The sequence below is a fragment of the Emys orbicularis genome, chromosome 19 (genome assembly GCF_028017835.1).
Source record: "Emys orbicularis isolate rEmyOrb1 chromosome 19, rEmyOrb1.hap1, whole genome shotgun sequence".
Taxonomy (NCBI): domain Eukaryota; kingdom Metazoa; phylum Chordata; order Testudines; family Emydidae; genus Emys; species Emys orbicularis.
This window is the reverse complement of record NC_088701.1, coordinates 3,664,209-3,686,025: the sequence shown is the minus strand read 5'-3', so window position 1 is coordinate 3,686,025 and position 21,817 is coordinate 3,664,209. Positions and strand designations below refer to the sequence as shown.

At 61.1% G+C, this 21,817-nt stretch overlaps 1 protein-coding gene across 1 annotated transcript; it reads left to right on the top strand.

Moving 5' to 3' along the window:
• Positions 1-828: 828 nt before the first annotated feature.
• On the top strand, positions 829-18,011 carry LYL1 (LYL1 basic helix-loop-helix family member). Its single transcript, XM_065419549.1, is given in 6 exon segments — positions 829-1,057; positions 14,400-14,482; positions 14,484-14,579; positions 14,581-14,789; positions 15,180-15,271; positions 17,632-18,011. Coding segments are annotated over 6 exon segments (897 nt in total). The 5' UTR covers positions 829-1,020.
• The last annotated feature ends 3,806 nt before the right edge of the window (positions 18,012-21,817 follow it).

Here is a 21,817-nt window from a genome sequence, read left to right as displayed (position 1 = left end):
TGAGTCTCTTACGCTATTTTTGTAACCCCAAACCCCCCTCAGAGCGGGCACCGCATAGACACAGTCCCTGCCCCAGCGAGTTTACAGTATATGGTGACTGAGGAGAGGGGAAACTGAGGCACGGAGCGAGGCTATGACGTGCCCAGGGCTCCCAGGAGGTCGGTGGCTTAGCCAGGAATAGAACCCAGCAGTCCTGCGTCCCAGCCTGCTGCCAGACAGGTAGATGTCACCCCCCACCGTCTCCAGTGCAGCTCCTGCTGCCTGCGGCATCTCTCCCGCCCCCGCTGGCGACAGGCCATCCCGTGGGGTCCCTGCATCTCTGCAACCGCAGCCCGGGATTTCATTCCCAAACTATCCGCCCCCCCCCCACACCCCCCGCCAAACCTCTTGGCTTTTCCCGGGGACCCGATCCTGGATTTCGGGGCCTTGACCTTTGACTCCCACTCACAGATTACTCTGGGGCGCCCAGTGCCTTTAAGGACCCCCAAAAGCGGGCAGGGAGGGGGGTCCCTTTCCCCAGATCCAAGGTTATTATGGTTTGCAGACATGTAATTAACGAGCAGACTGCCGGCTGCCTCTGTGAACACTCCTGTTTGTTGGGTTCTTTCTCCCACTACGGTTTCCTCTTGCTTTCTTTCCAAGTCTCCCGTTAGGTTGAGTCTGACGAGGGGTTTCCTTATCAGCACGGCACAGGCGGGCCTTTGCCTCTTATCTACCAGCAGCAGCTACATCCCCAGTCCAACGAGCAGGAAACCTCTCTCTGGGGCGGAGGGGGGGAGTGGACCAGACTTCTTCAAATCTTAGTGGCCACATATTGCCTGTGGAAAAAAAGAGCGAGCGCGAGAGAGAGGTGGCGTGTGTGGGTGAGGGGGGCTAGCAAGTAAGATGGGGGGGAGTTGAGGCCGGGAAAGGCGCTTCAGCCTATTTGACTCCAATCCCGCCCCCCCAAAAACCCAAACATTTCACCCTAGCACCCGCCGAGAAGACGGAGACTCGGACCCCAGATCATGGACCCTGCGCATGGTGGCCAAGACCAAGCATGTGGCCAAGTTGTGGGGTAAGGCGCGCCCGGGGCGCAGAGATGCGCCTATCCCGGCTAGGAGCGCGATCGCTTCTCGGGGCTTCCTCGTTCACCGTCGAGGGGCGCTCCCGGGGCCCGTCATCCTCACACCCCACCGGGGTCACAGCGAGGGGGGAAATGTCGGGCACCTGCTTTGAAGGGAATTGGGTGGTGGGGTGGGAAGGGTTCTTTGCCTTCGTTCATGGAGGGAGGGGGCGAGACTGGGTATTTTTTCGGGTGACTATTCAGGGGTTTGTGCGCGGTTGTGTCTTTCAGGGGACAACTTTTGGCCCGTTCATTTAGCTCAAACGGGAATTGATTGGAGCCAGTTTCCCAAATCCAACCGACAAAGGATGGAAAGTGGTGAAATATGGGACGTTTGGGATTATTTAAACCAAAAAACCCCCCCAAAAACCCCATTGCATTTAGGACCGAGAGCTTTCGGTTTGCTTCCCCTTTTCTTTGGTGATTTGTTTGTTGTCGATTTGAGCTAAAACCCAAGGAAACAGAGAGATTTCCTGCTTTTCGGGGCCGTTTTGGGGAACGCGCCGCTTTTGAAGTTTCGCTGTAATGTTTCACGGGCGCATCGGCACCTCTGAAACCCTCCAGCCAAAGCGAGCGGGGGATATTGTCCCCGACGGCTCTGTCTTTCCGAGGCGTTTTGCTTTCGCTCAGCGTTGAGTTTTATGAATTTATTGTTAGCGCCTGTTCAGAAGAATCGGCTAAAACCGCCAGCGTCAAAAATCTGGCGAGGAGCAAAGTCGAAAACTTGAATGTGTCGGATTCTTTTCCCCGACACGTTTTTGTTTTGAAATCCGAAATCGGCAACTGAGCAGAACAGGAGACCCTGCGGGTGCGTGAATCTGCCGAAAAATTCCTCGCCGTTTTCATGTGTGTTAATTCTGGTGATTCTGCCGGTTCGGCCAGAGGTTGGAAACAATCCCTGCGCTTCCATTCGCATTCAAAATCCTTTGCTTTTGAACTTGCTTGATTGACACATGATCATCAGTAGGGTTCCTAGTTTGGGTCATTTTTATCTTGTCCCAATGGTGCGCTCTTCGCCACCTTCTTCGGAACCGGAGTTAAATTCATGGGGAAATGAATTAGCGAGAATCGAAATCCGCTTCATGAGATGAAAAGTTCCTTCTTCTCTTATATTTTAGCGACACTTCAAAGCATTCCAGCTGTGATTGCACGTGGGCATGGATTGTATGTGCGGTAATATTGGATATGCACCGTTATTAAAATAGAGCTAAACATATTATCTACAAGGACAACAAGGAGTCTGGTGGTAACTTTCACTCTATGCATCCGAAGAAGTGAGGTTTTTACCCACGAAAGCTTATGCCCAAATAAATCGGTTAGTCTTTAAGGTGCCACCAAGCTCCTTGTTGTCCTTGTAGATACAGACTAGCACGGCTACCCCCTGATACTTCATATTATCTACAGTGTGTGTATAGAGAGTTGTAATTAGATATGCTATATACACACATTGCATATACATGTACATTTTATATAACGTGTGTATAGATTAATTCGTGTATAATAATACTATAATATATACACATATATATACCATAATACACATTTTATACAAGATGTATATATATTATTTGTGTATAATGCTATATATCTATATATATAATATACACACACATGACATCTATCTATCTATCTATCATATTGACACAAAAATATTTCAAATGAAATATACTAAATATAAATAAATACAAATATAATATTTATATAAGATGCATATCTGTATATCTGTATCATACATCATATCATTACAGACTAATATAATATATAATAATACATACATACATATATATGTATTTATTTATATTTAGTATATTTCATTTGAAATATTTTTGTGTCAATATGATAGATAGATAGATAGATAGATAGATAGATAGATAGGGTGTGTGGGGATGGATAGATAGATAGATGGAGTGAATGGGGATAGATAGATAGATAGATAGATAGATAGATAGATAGATAGATAGATAGGGTGTGTGGGGATGGATAGATAGATAGATGGAGTGAATGGGGATAGATAGATAGATAGATAGATAGATAGATAGATAGATAGATAGATAGATAGATAGATAGATGGGGTGGATGGGGATAGATAGATAGATAGATAGATAGATAGATAGATAGATAGATAGATAGATAGATAGATAGATAGAGTGGATGGGGATAGATAGATAGAATTAAATCACGGTTCCATTGAAATCAGTGACAAAACTATCATACTGTCTATATAATATAACAAATTGTAAGGTAATAAGTCAATCTGGTTTTCTAGCTATATAGGGACAGGTTGATACCTTTTCCCAATGCCATGATTCAATGGAGCTCTGAGAATACACTCTAGCTGAGGTTCTGTCTTATAAAATGTCTTTGTATTTATAACATAAACACCGACACGCACACACACAAATTTACTTCCAGTTTTTGTAATGAGCAACTCGCATTAGTCGGCAAGCGATGGACAGGGCTCACATTTGTCCAAGGTTACAATCATTGTGTTGGCTCAGAGATCCGTCCTGGGTGACATTCTTCTTTCATTCGGCCCCCCCTGCCCCTTGTGCTCGTGGCTATAGAATCAGGGAACTCCAGTCTCTGCTGGGCCCAGAGGAGGATTTAACGAAAGTAACCAGAAACAATTCACTGGCAACCACCAGCTGCAACTGCTTCTGGAAAAATTAGCTACTTGTTAATTGTGTAAATTGTTTTGGTGTCAAACGAGCTCTTATTCTGGGTTTTGTTCGGCGGCGGGGGCGGTAAACAAATCGGGTTGGACGTTGCCTCAGATCGCATCAATTTGGAAAGGCATTTTCAAAACCATTTCCTCTATTTCACTGCGTTTTCATCGCCCCGCCGCCCAGACAAAAGATGGTGTCAAGCCACATGAAACAGAGCCTTGTTTTTTTCTTGTTCTCTCTTTTGCTGATTTCAGTCGCCTTCCCTTTGAGAAATACCACGAGGCTGGGGGATGCAACTAGAGAGGGCAATATGTGTTGGGGATTGCGTCGGGAGCAATGGGCAGTGGAAATGAACCCTTGGCAGGCCCTGCAAGTGCAGATCAGATGAGGAGCGGGTGGTGGATTGTATTTTATTCTTTAGAAATCAATGTTATTTGTTCAGTCACTTGGCCTATTGGGGCTGAGTTTATTTATTAGGTGTATTATGGTAGCACCTAGGGGCCCCAGGCCTGGCACACGGCCCCGCTGTGCTGGGGGCGGTACATTATTTATTAGTAGGGCGCTACCAAATTCATGGCTGTGAAAAACACATCACAGACTGTGAAATCTGCTCTCCCCCATGAAATCTGCTCTTTTGTGTACTTTTACCCTATACTATAGGCAGCATTTCTCAAACTGGGGGTCCCAACCCAAAAGGGGGTCACAAGGCTACTCTGGGAGGTGGGGGGGTCATGGGACTGCCACCCTTACTTCTGTGCTGCCTTCAGAGCTGGGCGGCGGGAGAGCGGCGGCTGATGGCTGGGAGCCCAGCTCAGAAGGCAGCGTCGCCGTCAGCAGCAGCACAGAAGTAAGGATGGCAATACTGCGACCGCTCCTACTAGTCCTGTGACCGCCTTTTGGGTCGGGACCCCCCTTTTGAGAAACGCTGACTTTGCATGTATATATGTTGCCATTTTGAAATACATATTCATGCTTTGTGACACCCCCGTGACATTTCAGATTTAACTACCTGGCACCGTGAAATTCAAGAGTTTTAAAATGCTGTGATCATGAAATGTACAAAATATGGAGCGTGAATTTGGTAGGGCCGTGTTTATTCGGTGTCGCGTGGTACTAGGCGCTGCCCATGCCGAGCACAGGATTCAAACTGGCCACTTAGCCCCTTTGCCACAACATGGTTTGCGTGAGGTCGAAGGTGACATGGGCGCTGGACTTCAGGAAAGATGGGGACAAACAGGACAGTCCAGAGGAGAGCAACGAACATGATCAAAGGTTTAGAAAACCTGATCGCTGAGGAAAGGCTAATAAACCGGGGCATGTTTAGTCGTCAGAAAAGTCGACTGCACGGGGACCTGAGAACAGTCCTCAAATATGTTATACGGGAGAGGACGGGGACCAATTGTTCTTCATGGCCACAGAAGTAGGACAAGAAGCAATGGGCTTCATCTGCAGCAGGGGAGATGCAGATCAGAGATTAGGGAAAACTTTCTAGTTCTCGGGGGAATTCAGCTCCGGACCGGGCGAGCAGGGGAGGCTGTGGGATCCCCGTCACGGAGGGTTTTAAGAACAGGTTGGACATGCACCTGGCAGAAATGGTCTAGGTTTGCTTTGTCCTGCCTCAGCGCAGGGGGATGGAATTGATGAGCTCTCGAGGGCTCCTCCAGCCTCAGGGTCTCTGCGCTATGAGACAGAAGGGAGTGGAGCCAGGTGTCCCAGGGGCCTAGTCAGGCCTCCTGGGTTCTATCCCCAGCTCTGGGGGTGGGGTAGGGTCTAGGAGGGCAGAGCTGGTGGGGGGAGCAGTGAAAATGATCAGGGGACTGGGGCACATGACTTACGGGGAGAGGCTGAGGGAACTGGGCTTGTTTAGACTGCAGAAGAGAAGAGTGAGGGGGGATTTGATAGCTGCTTTCAACTACCTGAGGGGGGGTTCCAAAGAGGATGGAGCTCGGCTGTTCTCAGTGGTGGCAGATGACAGAACAAGGAGCAATGGTCTCAAGTTGCAGTGGGGGAGGTTTAGGTTGGATATTAAGAAAAACTTTTTCACTAGGAGGGTGGTGAAGCACTGGAACGGGTTCCCTAGGGAGGTGGTGGAATCTCCTTCCTTAGAGGTTTTTAAGGTCAGGCTTGACAAAGCCCTGGCTGGGATGATTTAGTTGGGAACTGGTCCTGCTTTGAGCAGGGGGTTGGACTAGATACCTCCTGAGGTCCCTTCCAACCCTGATATTCTATGATTCTGTGACTCTGTCCTGGACTTACTGTGTGATACTAAGTTCCTTCCCCTCTCTGTGCCCAGGGTATGCTGGGGGGGCCGCTGCTGACAAGGTTCGTCACCTCCCCGGGAGGAAGCAGGCGGAGACCCAGCAGCTCACTGGAGCCACCTGCTCCTCACTGATCAGACTCCATTCACCCAGACAGCCCAGAGGGCTGTGGCCGGGCTTCACGGGGCCACTTCCTGGGGAAACCCAGGTGCCAGCAGGACTGATACGAGAATGGTACCAGGAATCCCCGGTCTCTGTGCAAGGAGCCTGATAGGCCAGGATGGTGTCCCTGGAGGATAGCCAGGGATAGTCACTCCAGGCTAGAACTGACCTTACTCTGAGAGTTATCCCAGAAAAGGTACTAAAATGTGCTCAGGTAGAGTCACTCCAGGGGTACTGGGCACGCTCGGGTATAGTCACTCCAGGGGTACTGGGCACGCTCGGGTATAGTCACTCCAGGGTTACTGGGCACGCTCGGGTATAGTCACTCCAGGGTTACTGGGCACGCTCGGGTATAGTCACTCCAAGGGGTACTGGGCACGCTCGGGTAGAGTCACTCCAGGGTGTACTGGGCACGCTCGGGTAGAGTCACTCCAGGGTGTACTGGGCACGCTCGGGTATAGTTACTCCAGGGGGTACTGGGCACGCTCGGGTAGAGTCACTCCAGGGTGTACTGGGCACGCTCGGGTATAGTTACTCCAGGGGGTACTGGGCACGCTCGGGTAGAGTCACTCCAGGGGTACTGGGCACGCTCAGGTAGAGTCACTCCAAGAGGTACTGGGCACGCTCGGGTATAGTCACTCCAAGAGGTACTGGGCACGCTCGGGTATAGTTACTACATGGGGACAATGGCCATGCTCGGGTATAGTCACTCCAGGGGGATACTGGTCACGCTCGGGTAGAGTCACTCCAGAGGTACTGGGCACGCTCGGTATAGTTACTACATGGAGATAATGGCCATGCTCGGGTAGAGTCACTCCAGAGGGGTACTGGGCATGCTCCGGTATAGTCACTCCATTTAGGTACTCGGCACACTCGGGTAGAATCACTCCAGTGGTACTGGGCATGCTCGGGTAGAGTCACTCCAGGGGGTACAGGCCCTGCTTGGTTATACTCACTCCAGGAGGGTACTGGCAACGCAAAGGTAGAGTCACTCCACGGGAGTACCGGGCACGCTCAGGTAGAGTCACTCCAGGGGGTACTGGCCCCGCTCGGGTAGCGTCACTCCTGGCTGTTTTCCGGGGCTTCTGCTGTGGTGTCTGTTGGGGGAAGTGGTGTCTGGAGTAGAGTCTGGTGTTGATTAATCCCTGTACAGTATGTGGGTGGGTGTATGTGTGGGTGTGTTTTTGTGTCTGTATGTGGGGGGGATGTGTTTGTGGGTGTGCCAATGTACGTACATTAGAACGGTTACATGGGGTCAGACCAATGGTCCATCTAGCCCATTCTCCTGTCTTCCAACAGTGGCCAATGCCAGGCGCTTCAGAGGGAATGGACAGAACAGGACAATTATAGAGTGATCCAGCCCCTGTCGCCCAGTCCCAGCTTCTGGCCATCAGAGGCGAGGGACACCCAGAGCACGGGGTTGTGTCCCCGACCATCTTCACTAATAGCCATTGATGGATCTATCCCCCATGAATGTATCTCATTCTTTTTTTGAACCCAGTTATACTTTTGGCCTTCACAACATCCTCTGGCAATGAGTTCCACAGGTTAAGTGTGCATTGTGTGAAGAAGTCCTGCCTTATCTTTGTTCTAAACCTGCTGCCTATTCATGTCATTGGGGTGACCCTTGGTTCTTGTGTTAGGTGACGGTAAATAACACTTCCTTAGTCACCTCCTCCACACGGGTCACAATTTATAGACCTCTGTCATATCCCACAGTCATCTCTTTTCTAAGAGTCTTTTTAATCTCTCCTCATACAGAAGCTGTTTCATCCCCTTAATCGTTTTTGTTGCCCTTCTCTGTAGTTTTTCCAGTGCTAACATATCTTTATTGAGAGAGGACAGCCAGATCTGCACACAGTATTCAAGAGGGGGGCGTACCATGGATTTATAGAGAGGCATTAAGATACTTTTCATCTTGTTATCTATCCCTTTCCTAGTGGTTCCTAACATTGTTCCTTTTGTTTGTTTGTTTGTTTTGACTGCCCTGCACATTGAGTGGATGTTTTCAGAGAACTATCCGCGGTGACTCCAAAAATCTCCTTCTTGAGCGGTAACAGCTAATTTAGACCCCATCCGTTTGTACGGCTGGCTGGGATTATCTTTTGCAATGTGTCACTTTTCACTTATCAACACTGAATGTCATCCGCCATTCTGTTGCCCAGTCACCCAGTTCGGAGAGATCCTTTTGTAACTCTTCGCAGTCTGCCTGGGACTTAACTATCTTGAGTAGTTTTGTATCATCTGCAAACTTTGCCACCGCACTGTTCACCCCCTTCCCCAGATCATTTATTAATATGTTGAACGTCACAGGTCCCAGTACAGATCCTTAGGGGACCCTGCTGTTTACCTCTCTCCATTCTGAAATCTGACCATTTATTCCTACCCTTCTGTTTCCTATCTTTTAACCAGTCATTGATTCACAAGAGGACCTTCCCTCGTATCCCATGACCCCTTACTTTGCTTAAGAGCCTTTGGTGACGGACCTTGTCAAAGGCTTTCTGAAAGTCCAAGTACACTATATCCACTGGATCCCCCTTGTGCACGTTTGTCGAGCCCATCAAAGAATTCTAGTAGATTGGTGAGGCGTGATTTCCCTTTACAAAAACCATGTTGACTCTTCCGCAACAAACTGTGCTCATCGCTGTGTGTGATAATTCTGTTCTTTACTATCGTTTCAACCAATTTGCCTGGTACTGACGTTAGGCTTACCGGCCTGTAATTGCCAGGCTCGCCTCTGGAGCCTTTTTAAAAAGTCGGCATCACATTCGCGATCCACTGCTCATCTGGTCCAGAGGCTGATTTAAGCAATGGGTGACAAACCATGGTTAGTAGTTCTGCAGTTTCATATGTACCTGTACCGTGTGTTCCACCCGTGCTGGGTTCGGCCCGTTTGCAGGGCCAAATGGTGGGGCCAAGTTCCCACTGTCAAACCCCGGAGTGGTTGTCCGGTGGCTGGTGGAACAACTCAGCTGGGTCGGGCATCTCGTGGGTGTGTCCAACTCGAGGCTGTATTTATGGCCGGTTAAAGCAAGGCAGCTGGTCTGGCGGTGGCCACCAGGACAAACCGCATCTAGACAAACGTGAAAGCACCTCAGGGGACCCCGGCAGCTGGGATGCACCAGCCCACGACCCAGCCCGGTAGCAGCAGATTTGTGATGTTGCTGTTCACGGCTTGGGAAGTGGGCGTGAGCCGCGCGAAGCCAGGCGGCAGCGGCCTGCCGTAGGCCCGGGCGGGGTTGGCCGTGCCCCGAGTACCCGCGTGTGCAGCCTTGCGCTGCTTTGACCTCGTGGCTGTGCAGTGACCGGCTGTTTGCTGAGCTCCATGTGCAGCTCCAGACACCATCCGGTACAAGCGCGTGTTTGTTTCTGTGCAGTGTGTGCACCATGTGCGTGTGATGGTACGTGAGCAATGGGTGTGTCTGTGCACTGGGTATGTGTGTCTGGGCCCTGTCAATGGAGGTAGGCGGGTGGGCGCTGTACGACCCCTTCCCTGCCCCCCAGAGGAAAGTCACCGCAACCTTAGTTAAGAGTAAATAGAAAAATGCCCAGTGCTGTACACACACACACAGCCTGGGACACACACACACACACACCCCACCTCGGGGACACACACACACACACACACACACACACACAGCCTGGGACACACACACACACGCACACAGCCTGACACACACACACACACACACAGAGCCTGGGACACACACACACACACACACACACCACCTCGGACACACACACACTCTCAGGCGGGACACACACACACCCTGCCTTGGACACACATACACAGACAGCCTGGGACACACAAACTCACATACACACACCGCCTCGGACACATACACACACACTGGCGGGACACATACATACACACACACTCAGGCGGGACACACATACACACAACCTCAGACACACACACACAGCCTTGGGGGCCATGCACCTGCACACACTCCATCACAGAAACACACACATAGCCTTGGACACACACACCCCGCCTCGAGGGACACACGTGCACACAGTCACAGCACCTCAGGGACACACACACACAGTGCCTTGGGCACACACACACACACACACACACACACACACACTCACTCTCTCTCTCGCCCGGGCTCCCTCCATGTCTGTCTCTGCGGCTCAGACGTTTGCCGCAGCCGGGTCAGCGCCGCGGCCATTCCCCCCCCGGCCTGGCACAGCTGATCGCGGCCGGGGTCTGTGCAGCGCCGGGCACAAGGGGGCTTTGATCGCTACCATCCGCCAGACGCCTTTGCCCGGCAGTGACGTTGCTAGCGGAGACGCCGGACGCGCGGGGCCTCGTCCCCGGTCCCCCGCCCCGGGAGCCCGAGACTGGCCGCGGGCAGGTCACTGGGTCCGCGGGGTAGATCCTACCCCGCCCCCCCAGTTACCCTGGGTGTGACCGCCCCCCGCCCCCAGTAACCCCGGTGTCACCGACCCCCCCCCCCAGTAACCCCGGTGTCACCGACCCCCCCCCCAGTAACCCTGGGTGTGACCGACCCCCCCCCCCAGTAACCCCGGTGTGACCGCCCCCCGCCCCCAGTTACCCTGGGTGTGACCGAACCCCCCCCCCAGTAACCCGGGTGTCACCGACCCCCCCCCCAGTAACCCGGGTGTCACCGACCCCCCCCCCAGTAACCCCGGTGTCACCGACCCCCCCCCCCCCAGTAACCCGGGTGTCACCGAACCCCCCCCCAGTTACCCTGGGTGTGACCGACCCCCCCCCAGTAACCCCGGTGTGACCGAACCCCCCCCCCCCCCAGTACCCCGGGTGTCACCGACACCCCCCCCAGTTGCCCCGGGTGTGACCGCCCCCCGCCCCCAGTAACCCGGGTGTCACCGACCCCCCCCCCCCAGTAACCCGGGTGTCACCGACCCCCCCCCAGTAACCCCGGTGTCACCGACCCCCCCCCCCCCAGTAACCCGGGTGTCACCGAACCCCCCCCCAGTTACCCTGGGTGTGACCGACCCCCCCCCAGTAACCCCGGTGTGACCGAACCCCCCCCCCAGTACCCCGGGTGTCACCGACACCCCCCCCAGTACCCCGGGTGTGACCGCCCCCCGCCCCCAGTAACCCCGGTGTCACCGACCCCCCCCCCCAGTAACCCCGGTGTCACCGACCCCCCCCCCCAGTAACCCGGGTGTCACCGAACTCCCCCGCCCCAGTTACCCTGGGTGTGACCGACACACCCCCCAGTACCCCGGGTGTGACCGCCCCCCGCCCCCAGTAACCCGGGTGTCACCGACCCCCCCCCCCCCAGTACCCCGGGTGTGACCGACCCCCCCCAGTAACCCCGGGTGTGACCGGACCCCCCCCCCGTAACCCCGGGTGTCACCGACCCCCCCAGTAACCCGGGTGTGAGCGACCCCCCCCCAGTAACCCCGGGTGTCACCGACCCCCCCAGTAACCCGGGTGTCACCGAACTCCCCCTCCCCAGTTACCCTGGGTGTGACCGACCCCCCCCCCAGTAACCCCGGTGTGACCGAACCCCCCCCCAGTAACCCCGGGTGTGACCGACCCCCCCCCAGTAACCCCGGTGTGACCGAACCCCCCCCCCAGTAACCCCGGGTGTGACCGACCCCCCCCAGTAACCCCGGTGTGACCGAACCCCCCCCCCCAGTAACCCGGGTGTGACCGACCCCCCCAGTAACCCCGGGTGTGACCGACCCCCCCCGTAACCCCGGGTGTCACCGACCCCCCCAGTAACCCGGGTGTGAGCGACCCCCCCCAGTAACCCCGGGTGTCACCGACCCCCCCAGTAACCCTGGTGTCACCGAACTCCCCCTCCCCAGTTACCCTGGGTGTGACCGACCCCCCCCCAGTAACCCCGGTGTGACCGAACCCCCCCCCAGTAACCCCGGGTGTGACCGACCCCCCCCCCCAGTAACCCCGGTGTGACCGAACCCCCCCCCCAGTACCCCGGGTGTCACCGACACCCCCCCCAGTACCCCGGGTGTGACCGCCCCCCGCCCCCAGTAACCCCGGTGTCACCGACCCCCCCCCCAGTAACCCCGGTGTCACCGACCCCCCCCCCCAGTAACCCGGGTGTCACCGAACTCCCCCGCCCCAGTTACCCTGGGTGTGACCGACACACCCCCCAGTACCCCGGGTGTGACCGCCCCCCGCCCCCAGTAACCCGGGTGTCACCGACCCCCCCCCCCCCAGTACCCCGGGTGTGACCGACCCCCCCCAGTAACCCCGGGTGTGACCGGACCCCCCCCCGTAACCCCGGGTGTCACCGACCCCCCCAGTAACCCGGGTGTGAGCGACCCCCCCCCAGTAACCCCGGGTGTCACCGACCCCCCCAGTAACCCGGGTGTCACCGAACTCCCCCTCCCCAGTTACCCTGGGTGTGACCGACCCCCCCCCCAGTAACCCCGGTGTGACCGAACCCCCCCCCCAGTAACCCCGGGTGTGACCGACCCCCCCCCAGTAACCCCGGTGTGACCGAACCCCCCCCCCAGTAACCCCGGGTGTGACCGACCCCCCCCAGTAACCCCGGTGTGACCGAACCCCCCCCCCCAGTAACCCGGGTGTGACCGACCCCCCCAGTAACCCCGGGTGTGACCGACCCCCCCCGTAACCCCGGGTGTCACCGACCCCCCCAGTAACCCGGGTGTGAGCGACCCCCCCCAGTAACCCCGGGTGTCACCGACCCCCCCAGTAACCCTGGTGTCACCGAACTCCCCCTCCCCAGTTACCCTGGGTGTGACCGACCCCCCCCCAGTAACCCCGGTGTGACCGAACCCCCCCCCAGTAACCCCGGGTGTGACCGACCCCCCCCCCCAGTAACCCCGGTGTGACCGAACCCCCCCCCAGTAACCCGGGTGTGACCGACCCCCCCAGTAACCCCGGGTGTGACCGACCCCCCCCCGTAACCCCGGGTGTCACCGACCCCCCCAGTAACCCGGGTGTGACCGACACCCCCCCCAGTAACCCCGGCTGTGACCGACCCGCCCCAGTAACCCCGGGTGTCACCGACCCCCCCCCCCCCATTGGTGCTGCGTGCGGAGACGCCACATTCAGTCTAGTCCGGGCCGGGCTCCCCCTTCCCCAAAACTGCCCGAGCCCAAAAACCAGTTCCGCGAACCTGGCGCGCCAGGCTGGCTGGAGCCTCGGCTCTCAGGTCTTGTCTACACGAGAAAGCGAAGCGATCTCAGGGGAGCGCGTCACATGTGGCTGGCGGGTTACATCCAGCCAGGGGCACAGGCCGGGTTGGACCCGGGGGGGGGGGGGTGGTGGTAAAAAATCTGTCATTGGACCAACAGAGCGAGACACGCGAGTTCGCCCCCCCCCCCCCCCCCCGGCGCCGCTTAACGAAAGGGGTGAATATAAACGGGGTTTCTTAGCCGGGCGCTAAGAGGCGCCAGGAGCCACTTTTCACCCCACCGGTTTCGGGCTGAGATTTGCCACGGGAAGCGGGTCAGCGGATTGTGTTGTACGTTTTGTTTTTAAAGGGGGGGAGAAGCTGAAAATCGGAGCGAAACGCTTTGTTCAGCCAGAAACCAGTTTGATTCCGGCTCTTGGATTCACAACATTTACAAATGATTTTTCTTTGCCAGAGAACCAAAAACATCTACAATGTGCTCAGTTCTGGGGCGTGGGTGTCCGACTCGGAGCTGGTGAGATCAGCTCCAACATATACAGAAGTGGAGCCATTCACACTGCATTTAGCACCAGCGTATCTAATCCGGTTTTAACGGCTCGGGTGCAGATTTGTGGCTAGAAGAGGCTACAGGCTTTCAATCCAGCTGCTGAACGGAGCAGCCCACGGCCCCATCGCTCCGGGAGTCTCGAGGCCTGGTGTCCAGGGACCGTTTCGATGAATGTAGGAATTCGAATCGTCTTCCGCAGTGACGGCTCCTCGCTGGGCCTGTTTAGTTGCCCCCACGTGTACGCGGCAGGCTGAGCGGCACACGGGGCTGGGAGCCAGGACTCCTGGGTTCCGTTCCTGGCTCTGCTGCTGGCCGGTGTCACGTCCCGGCACCGTGCCTCAGTTTCCCTGTCTTCAAAAACAGGCTCTTTGGTGTGATCAGGAGCGGCCTGGAGGGAGAGGAGGGATACCGGCCTGGACAGGCCCATGGGTCTGCTCCAGGCCATCAGGGACGGGGGTACTGGGCTGGGAGGCTCAGGGAGGGGCCAGGAACCAGGGCCCCCGCCTCGGTCTCACCCCACCTGTGTTGTCCCCGCAGATGAGTCCTGGCCGCAGCCGGAGGTGCCGCGCCGCGCCTGGAAGATGATGGAGAAGCTGAGGACCCCCCCGCCCCCCTGTAGCCCCCCGCCCCCCCCCGTCACCCCCTGCCAGCCACCCCCCGGCCCCCCCGCCCGCTGCCTCGCCGCCCGCCCCCAAGGGGAGCCCGCCCCCCCCCAGCCCCTGCCCCGCTGCCCCCCGACGTCCCCGTCATCAGCCTGGGGCACAGCAAGCGCGTGCCCACCACCGAGCTGACGGCCCTGCACCCCATCCCGTCCCTGGTGCAGCTCTCAGCCCTGCCCCCGGCGCCCCCCCCGGCCCCCATGCCGCTCGCCGGCCTGCAGAGCCCGCTCCTGCCCCCGCAGTACCACCCCCACCCCTTCCTCAACAGGTCAGTGCTGGGGGGCGCTGGGGCGGGGGGGGCTGGTGTTTTTTGGGGGGGGTGAGAAGTCTCAGGGCTGATAATACCCCACCCCCATACAGGGGCCCCGGGGGTGTAACCCCTCCCCCACAGCACCCCTCGCTCTGGCTCCTGTCCTGCCCCCAGCCCCTGAGTCTGACCCAGTGTTGGGGGTGGGGGATGGGACAGTTTGAGGGGTCTGTGACCCCCCCCCCCCCCCCAGGCATGGCTTTAATGTGCCATGGTGGGGGTGTCAGGGCGGGGCTGATTGACAGGGGGCGGGGCTGCATGGTGACTCCGCCCCTACCTCGCCCCCCCCCAGGGTGCCATGCGCCCCCGCTGGCCCGGCCCCTCACCCCATGTCTCTGCCCCTCTCCTCAGCGTCTACATTGGCACCTCCGGCTCCCTCGGCCTCTATCCCAGCAGCCGCCTCAAGCGCCGGCCCAGCCCCTTGGAGCAGGAGCTCATGGATGGTGAGTGCCTCCCCCTCCCCCTCCCGGCGGGGTGGGACCCAGGCGTCCGGGCTCCCCCCCCCCCCCCACCATCCACTAGACCCCACTCCCCTCCCAGAGCCAGGGAGAGAACCCAGGCGTCCGGGCTCCCCCCCCCCCCGCTCTAACCACTAGACCCCACTCCCCTCCCAGAGCCAGGGAGAGAACCCAGGCGTCCGGGCTCCCCCCCCCCCGCTCTAACCACTAGACCCCACTCCCCTCCCAGAGCCAGGGAGAGAACCCAGGCGTCCGGGCTCTCCCCCCCCCCAACCACTAGACCCCACTCCCCTCCCAGAGCCAGGGAGAGAACCCAGGCGTCCGGGCTCCCCCCCCCCCAACCACTAGACCCCACTCCTCTCCCAGAGCCAGGGAGAGAACCCAGGCGTCCGGGCTCCCCCCCCCACCATCCACTAGACCCCACTCCTCTCCCAGAGCCAGGGAGAGAACCCAGGCGTCCGGGCTCTCCCCCCCCCCAACCACTAGACCCCACTCCTCTCCCAGAGCCAGGGAGAGAACCCAGGCGTCCGGGCTCCCCCCCCCCGCTCTAACCACTAGACCCCACTCCCCTCCCAGAGCCAGGGAGAGAACCCAGGCGTCCGGGCTCCCCCCCCCCGCTCTAACCACTAGACCCCACTCCCCTCCCAGAGCCAGGGAGAGAACCCAGGCGTCCGGGCTCTCCCCCCCCCAACCACTAGACCCCACTCCCCTCCCAGAGCCAGGGAGAGAACCCAGGCGTCCGGGCTCTCCCCCCCCCCCAACCACTAGACCCCACTCCCCTCCCAGAGCCAGGGAGAGAACCCAGGCGTCCGGGCTCTCCCCCCCCCCCCAACCACTAGACCCCACTCCTCTCCCAGAGCCAGGGAGAGAACCCAGGTGTCCGGACTTCCCCCGTATCCACTAGACCCCATTCCCCTCCCAGAGCCAGGGAGAGAACCCAGGTGTCCGGACTTCCCCCGTATCCACTAGACCCCATTCCCCTCCCAGAGCCAGGGAGAGAACCCAGGCGTCCGGGCTCTCCCCCCCCCAACCACTAGACCCCACTCCCCTCCCAGAGCCAGGGAGAGAACCCAGGCGTCCGGGCTCTCCCCCCCCCCCCCCAACCACTAGACCCCACTCCTCTCCCAGAGCCAGGGAGAGAACCCAGGCGTCCGGGCTCCCCCCCCCCTCTAACCACTAGACCCCACTCCCCTGCCAGAGCCAGGGAGAGAACCCAGGCGTCCGGGCTCTCCCCCCCCCCAACCACTAGACCCCACTCCTCTCCCAGAGCCAGGGAGAGAACCCAGGCGTCCGGGCTCTCCCCCCCCCCCAACCACTAGACCCCACTCCTCTCCCAGAGCCAGGGAGAGAACCCAGGTGTCCGGACTTCCCCCGTATCCACTAGACCCCATTCCCCTCCCAGAGCCAGGGAGAGAACCCAGGTGTCCGGACTTCCCCCGTATCCACTAGACCCCATTCCCCTCCCAGAGCCAGGGAGAGAACCCAGGCGTCCGGGCTCTCCCCCCCCCAACCACTAGACCCCACTCCCCTCCCAGAGCCAGGGAGAGAACCCAGGCGTCCGGGCTCTCCCCCCCCCCCCCCAACCACTAGACCCCACTCCTCTCCCAGAGCCAGGGAGAGAACCCAGGCGTCCGGGCTCCCCCCCCCCTCTAACCACTAGACCCCACTCCCCTGCCAGAGCCAGGGAGAGAACCCAGGCGTCCGGGCTCTCCCCCCCCCCAACCACTAGACCCCACTCCCCTCCCAGAGCCAGGGAGAGAACCCAGGCGTCCGGGCTCCCCCCCCCCCCCGCTCTAACCACTAGACCCCACTCCCCTCCCAGAGCCAGGGAGAGAACCCAGGCGTCCGGGCTCCCCCCCCCCCGCTCTAACCACTAGACCCCACTCCCCTCCCAGAGCCAGGGAGAGAACCCAGGCGTCCGGGCTCTCCCCCCCCCAACCACTAGACCCCACTCCCCTCCCAGAGCCAGGGAGAGAACCCAGGTGTCCGGGCTCCCCCCCTCTAACCACTAGACCCCACTCCCCTCCCAGAGCTAGGGAAAGAACCCAGGCGTCTGGGCTCCCAGTCCCCCCCCCCCCCCCAAGCTCCTGTCCCACTGCCCGCCCAGAGCAGGGGAGAGAACCCAGGCGTCCGGCTCCCAGGCCACACACGATTTGACCAGCTCAGACATCCTGGTTTAAACTGTGGTGTTACGTGTGGCTGTTACATAGCCCGCTGCCCCACCCCAGAGGTGGCTGCACCTCAGCGCTGGGCATGGGGTCCCTGGATAAAGAGCCCCCCTGCCCCACCCCAGAGGTGGCTGCATCCGGCTGGGTTCGCGCGGCCTCTCCCGCTCCGTCCCGCAGGGCACCAGCCGCACAAGGTCGCCCGCCGCGTGTTCACCAACAGCCGGGAGCGCTGGCGGCAGCAGAACGTGAACGGGGCCTTCGCCGAGCTGCGGCGGCTGATCCCGACCCACCCGCCCGACAAGAAACTGAGCAAGAACGAGATCCTGCGCCTGGCCATGAAATACATCAACTTCCTGGGCCAGCTGCTGCGCGACCAGGCCGCGGCCCCGGCCCCCGGCCCGGCCCCGGCCGCGGGCGAGCCCGCCTCGCCCCCCGGCCCCGGCCCCGAGTCCCCGGCCCCGCCGCCCGCCGCCCCCCGCCCCATCAAACGGGAGCGGGCGCCGGGCCGGGAGCGCCGGACTCTGCTGGGGGCCGCGGCCGCCGGGGAGGCCCGGTGATGACTGCCCCCCCCACTGGATTTGGGGGGTGACTCTGGACTGGGAGGGGGCGGCCCCCCACATTGCAAGGGGGGGCTCCGGATTCCGCCCGCCCCCCGGTGTCGAATGGGGCTGGGACCTCGGCGGAGCCACCGCTGTGATGAAGTTCGTCCGGTCTCAGCTGCTCCTGGAGACGTGTCGGCGCTGGGTGGGAAATGGGGGGGGGGGGCTGAGCTGAAGGAGGGGGGCAGCGCGCCAGCTAGCGCCAGAGACCCCCCACCACATGCCCCCCATTGGCAAAGAGCCCCCCCCCCATCCTGAAGTGGACTCGTCTGTGTTTTAACCGGGGGGTGGGTGGAGCTAAGCCCCCCCCCGTGCCCAGAGGGCGCAGAAGCGAGCAGCGCTGGGATAGGAGACCCCCCCCCCTGGGGCTCTGGGGTCCCCCCCTGCCCCGTGTCTGGGGGGTCCTGCCCTGCGCTGGGGGAGGGGAGCCGGGAGGTTTTTAATTTAACCCTGTCGGGGCTGTAGACACGCGGCCCGCGAAAGAAACACGAAGTGCGCACAGCAGAGCCTGAGCCTTGTTCTTTGGGGGGGGGGCGTGGAGAGACTGAACTCAGGGCGAGGGGACACGGGGGGCGGGGTTGTGGGGGAGGGGAGCCATGGGGCAGAGGTTGGGGGGTTCCTGGAAGGCCTTTTGGGGGAGGGTGCACAAGGGGGGAGACTTGGGGGGGGGTCTTAGCACCTGGTCACACAAATGGCCTGGCGGGGGGGGCTCCATGGTGGCACCATTGGGGAACCCCCCCAGGAATTTGAACCCCGGGCCAGTGGGTCGGGGGAGGGCAGAGGTTGGGGGCGGGGCACAGGCCTGGGCAGGCGCAGCGCCTGCGGGGGTGCTGGGAGGTCAGGGGAGGGGGTAACTCAGCAATGGGGAGAGGCCCCCCCCAGCCAAGACCCCCACTCGTCCAAGCACAGTGTGTGTGGGGGGGTGCCCATGAAGATTTCCGCCTGGAGACCAGCGCTGCTCGGAGAAGATGGGGGGGGGGGGAATTCCAGGCTTCCAGCCTCCCCCCCCCCCGCAGGAGCTCGCTGTGCGGGGGGGGGGCGCACACAGATATTGGGGGTCCTGGTGGTTTCCCTGAACCCCCAAACCCACTGAGAACAGCTCAGCCCCCAGGTTCTGCCCGGTCCGGCTGGGGGAAAGGAGACCGGATCGGGAGTGAGGGGCACCCGCAGGACTGGGTGGGGGGAGTCCAGGTCTGGGCTAGCAGGGGGCTGTGGGTCGGGAGTGAGGGGCACTGGCAGATCTGGGGGGAGCTCAGGGCTAGCAGGGGGCTGCGGGTTGGGAGTGAGGGGCACAGGGCTGGGGGGGCAGGGCTGGGTTAGCAGGGGCTGCGGGTCGGGAGTGAGGGGCACAGGGCTGGGGGGGCAGGGCTGGGCTAGCAGGGGCTGCGGGTCGGGAGTGAGGGGCACAGGGCTGGGGGGGCAGGGCTGGGTTAGCAGGGGCTGCGGGTCGGGAGTGAGGGGCACAGGGCTGGGGGGGCAGGGCTGGGCTAGCAGGGGCTGCGGGTCGGGAGTGAGGGGCACAGGGCTGGGGGGGAGCCCAGGGCTGGGCTGTCAGGGGGCTGCGGGTCGGGAGTGAGGGGCACAGGGCTGGGGGGACAGGGCTGGGTTAGCAGGGGGCTGCGGGTCGGGAGTGAGGGGCACAGGGCTGGGGGGGCAGGGCTGGGCTAGCAGGGGCTGCGGGTCGGGAGTGAGGGGCACAGGGCTGGGGGGGCAGGGCTGGGTTCGCAGGGGCTGCGGGTCGGGAGTGAGGGGCACAGGGCTGGGTTAGCAGGGGGCTGCGGGTCGGGAGTGAGGGGCACAGGGCTGGGGGGGCAGGGCTGGGTTAACAGGGGGCTGCGGGTCGGGAGTGAGGGGCACAGGGCTGGGGGGGCAGGGCTGGGTTAACAGGGGGCTGCGGGTCGGGAGTGAGGGGCACAGGGCTGGGGGGGCAGGGCTGGGCTAGCAGGGGCTGCGGGTCGGGAGTGAGGGGCACAGGGCTGGGTTAGCAGGGGGCTGCGGGTCGGGAGTGAGGGGCACAGGGCTGGGGGGGCAGGGCTGGGTTAGCAGGGGGCTGCGGGTCGGGAGTGAGGGGCACAGGGCTGGGGGGGCAGGGCTGGGCTAGCAGGGGCTGCGGGTCGGGAGTGAGGGGCACAGGGCTGGGGGCACAGGGCTGGGTTAGCAGGGGGCTGCGGGTCGGGAGTGAGGGGCACAGGGCTGGGGGGGCAGGGCTGGGTTAGCAGGGGGCTGCGGGTCGGGAGTGAGGGGCACAGGGCTGGGGGGACAGGGCTGGGTTAGCAGGGGGCTGCGGGTCGGGAGTGAGGGGCACAGGGCTGGGGGGACAGGGCTGGGTTAACAGGGGGCTGCGGGTCGGGAGTGAGGGGCACTGGCAGAGCTGGGGGGGGCAGGGCTGGGCTAGCAGGGGGCTGCGGGTCGGGAGTGAGGGGCACAGGGCTGGGGGGGCAGGGGGCTGCGGGTCGGGAGTGAGGGGCACAGGGCTGGGGGGGCAGGGGGCTGCGGGTCGGGAGTGAGGGGCACAGGGCTGGGGGGGCAGGGCTGGGCTAGCAGGGGCTGCGGGTCGGGAGTGAGGGGCACAGGGCTGGGGGGACAGGGGGCTGCGGGTCGGGAGTGAGGGGCACAGGGCTGGGGGGGCAGGGCTGGGCTAGCAGGGGCTGCGGGTCTGGAGTGAGGGGCACAGGGCTGGGCTGGCAGGGGCTGCGGGTCGGGAGTGAGGGGCACCGGCAGTGCTGGCGGGGGACCCTGGAGGGCTGCAGCCCCCCCCCCCCCCCGCCATTCCCGGCAGGGCCGCCCTGCGGTAACGGAGCCGTTGCTCCACCTGGCGCCGTTGGGCTGGGGGGGTCCTGCCCGCAGGGGGTGGTTGGTGCTGAGTCAGCCCCAGAGCCCCGGCCTGCCCCTGCCTGCTTCCTGGGGGGGGGGGGGCACAGCTGGGGGTGACAGGGTGGGGGTGAGACGCAGGCACGAGGTGGGGGATGGGGGTCAGGAGCTGCTGGGTGAGGAGCAGTGACCAAGAAGTGCCCCCCCATTGATGCCCGGGGGGAGGGGGCACCCCACTGGATCAGCCCCCCCCCCCATGGAACAGCCTGTGCGTCCCTCCCGCCACCCAGAGTTTAGCCCCTCAGCCCTCCCCCCCCAGCCTCTGGGTCTCCCTTGTAAAGAGCTGCTGCCTGGGTGGGTCAGAGGTGAACACCTTGGGGGGGGGGTCTTTGGGGCCTGCTCAGCGTGCTACGGGGGGGGGGAGGGGTGTCTGTGCCCCTGTGAGGGGCCCCTGCATCTGGGCCTTGCTTAGTCCCAGCCCCACTTAGCCATGGGGGGGGGGGGGCGTGTGCCCACACACAGGAGGTCTGAGCCAACTGGCTACGGTAAGGCCAGGAAGGGGGCTAGTGGTCAGCGCTGGCAGCGGGTGGTGGGGGGGGGGTAGGAGCCAGGACTCCTGGGTTCTCTCCCCAGCTCTGGGAGGGCAGTGGGGGCTGGTGGGTTAGAGGGGGGGGCAGGACTCCTGGGTTCTCTCCCCAGCTCTGGGAAGGGAGTGGGGGCTAGTGGTTAGTGCGGGGGGGGTGTCTCAGGCTAAGCCCCCACCCCAGTGGAAAGAAGCCAGGCGGGCAGGTTGGCCAGTCATTCAAGCCCCTAGGAAGGTTCCCAATGGAACAGACTGGAACTGACCAGGCGTGGGGGGCGGGGGGGGGGGGGGGCTGGTCTCTGGGTCCCATCTCCGGCCCCTCCCTCTGGACCCACAACCGGGCACTTGGGTTCCCCCGGCTGTGGGGGTC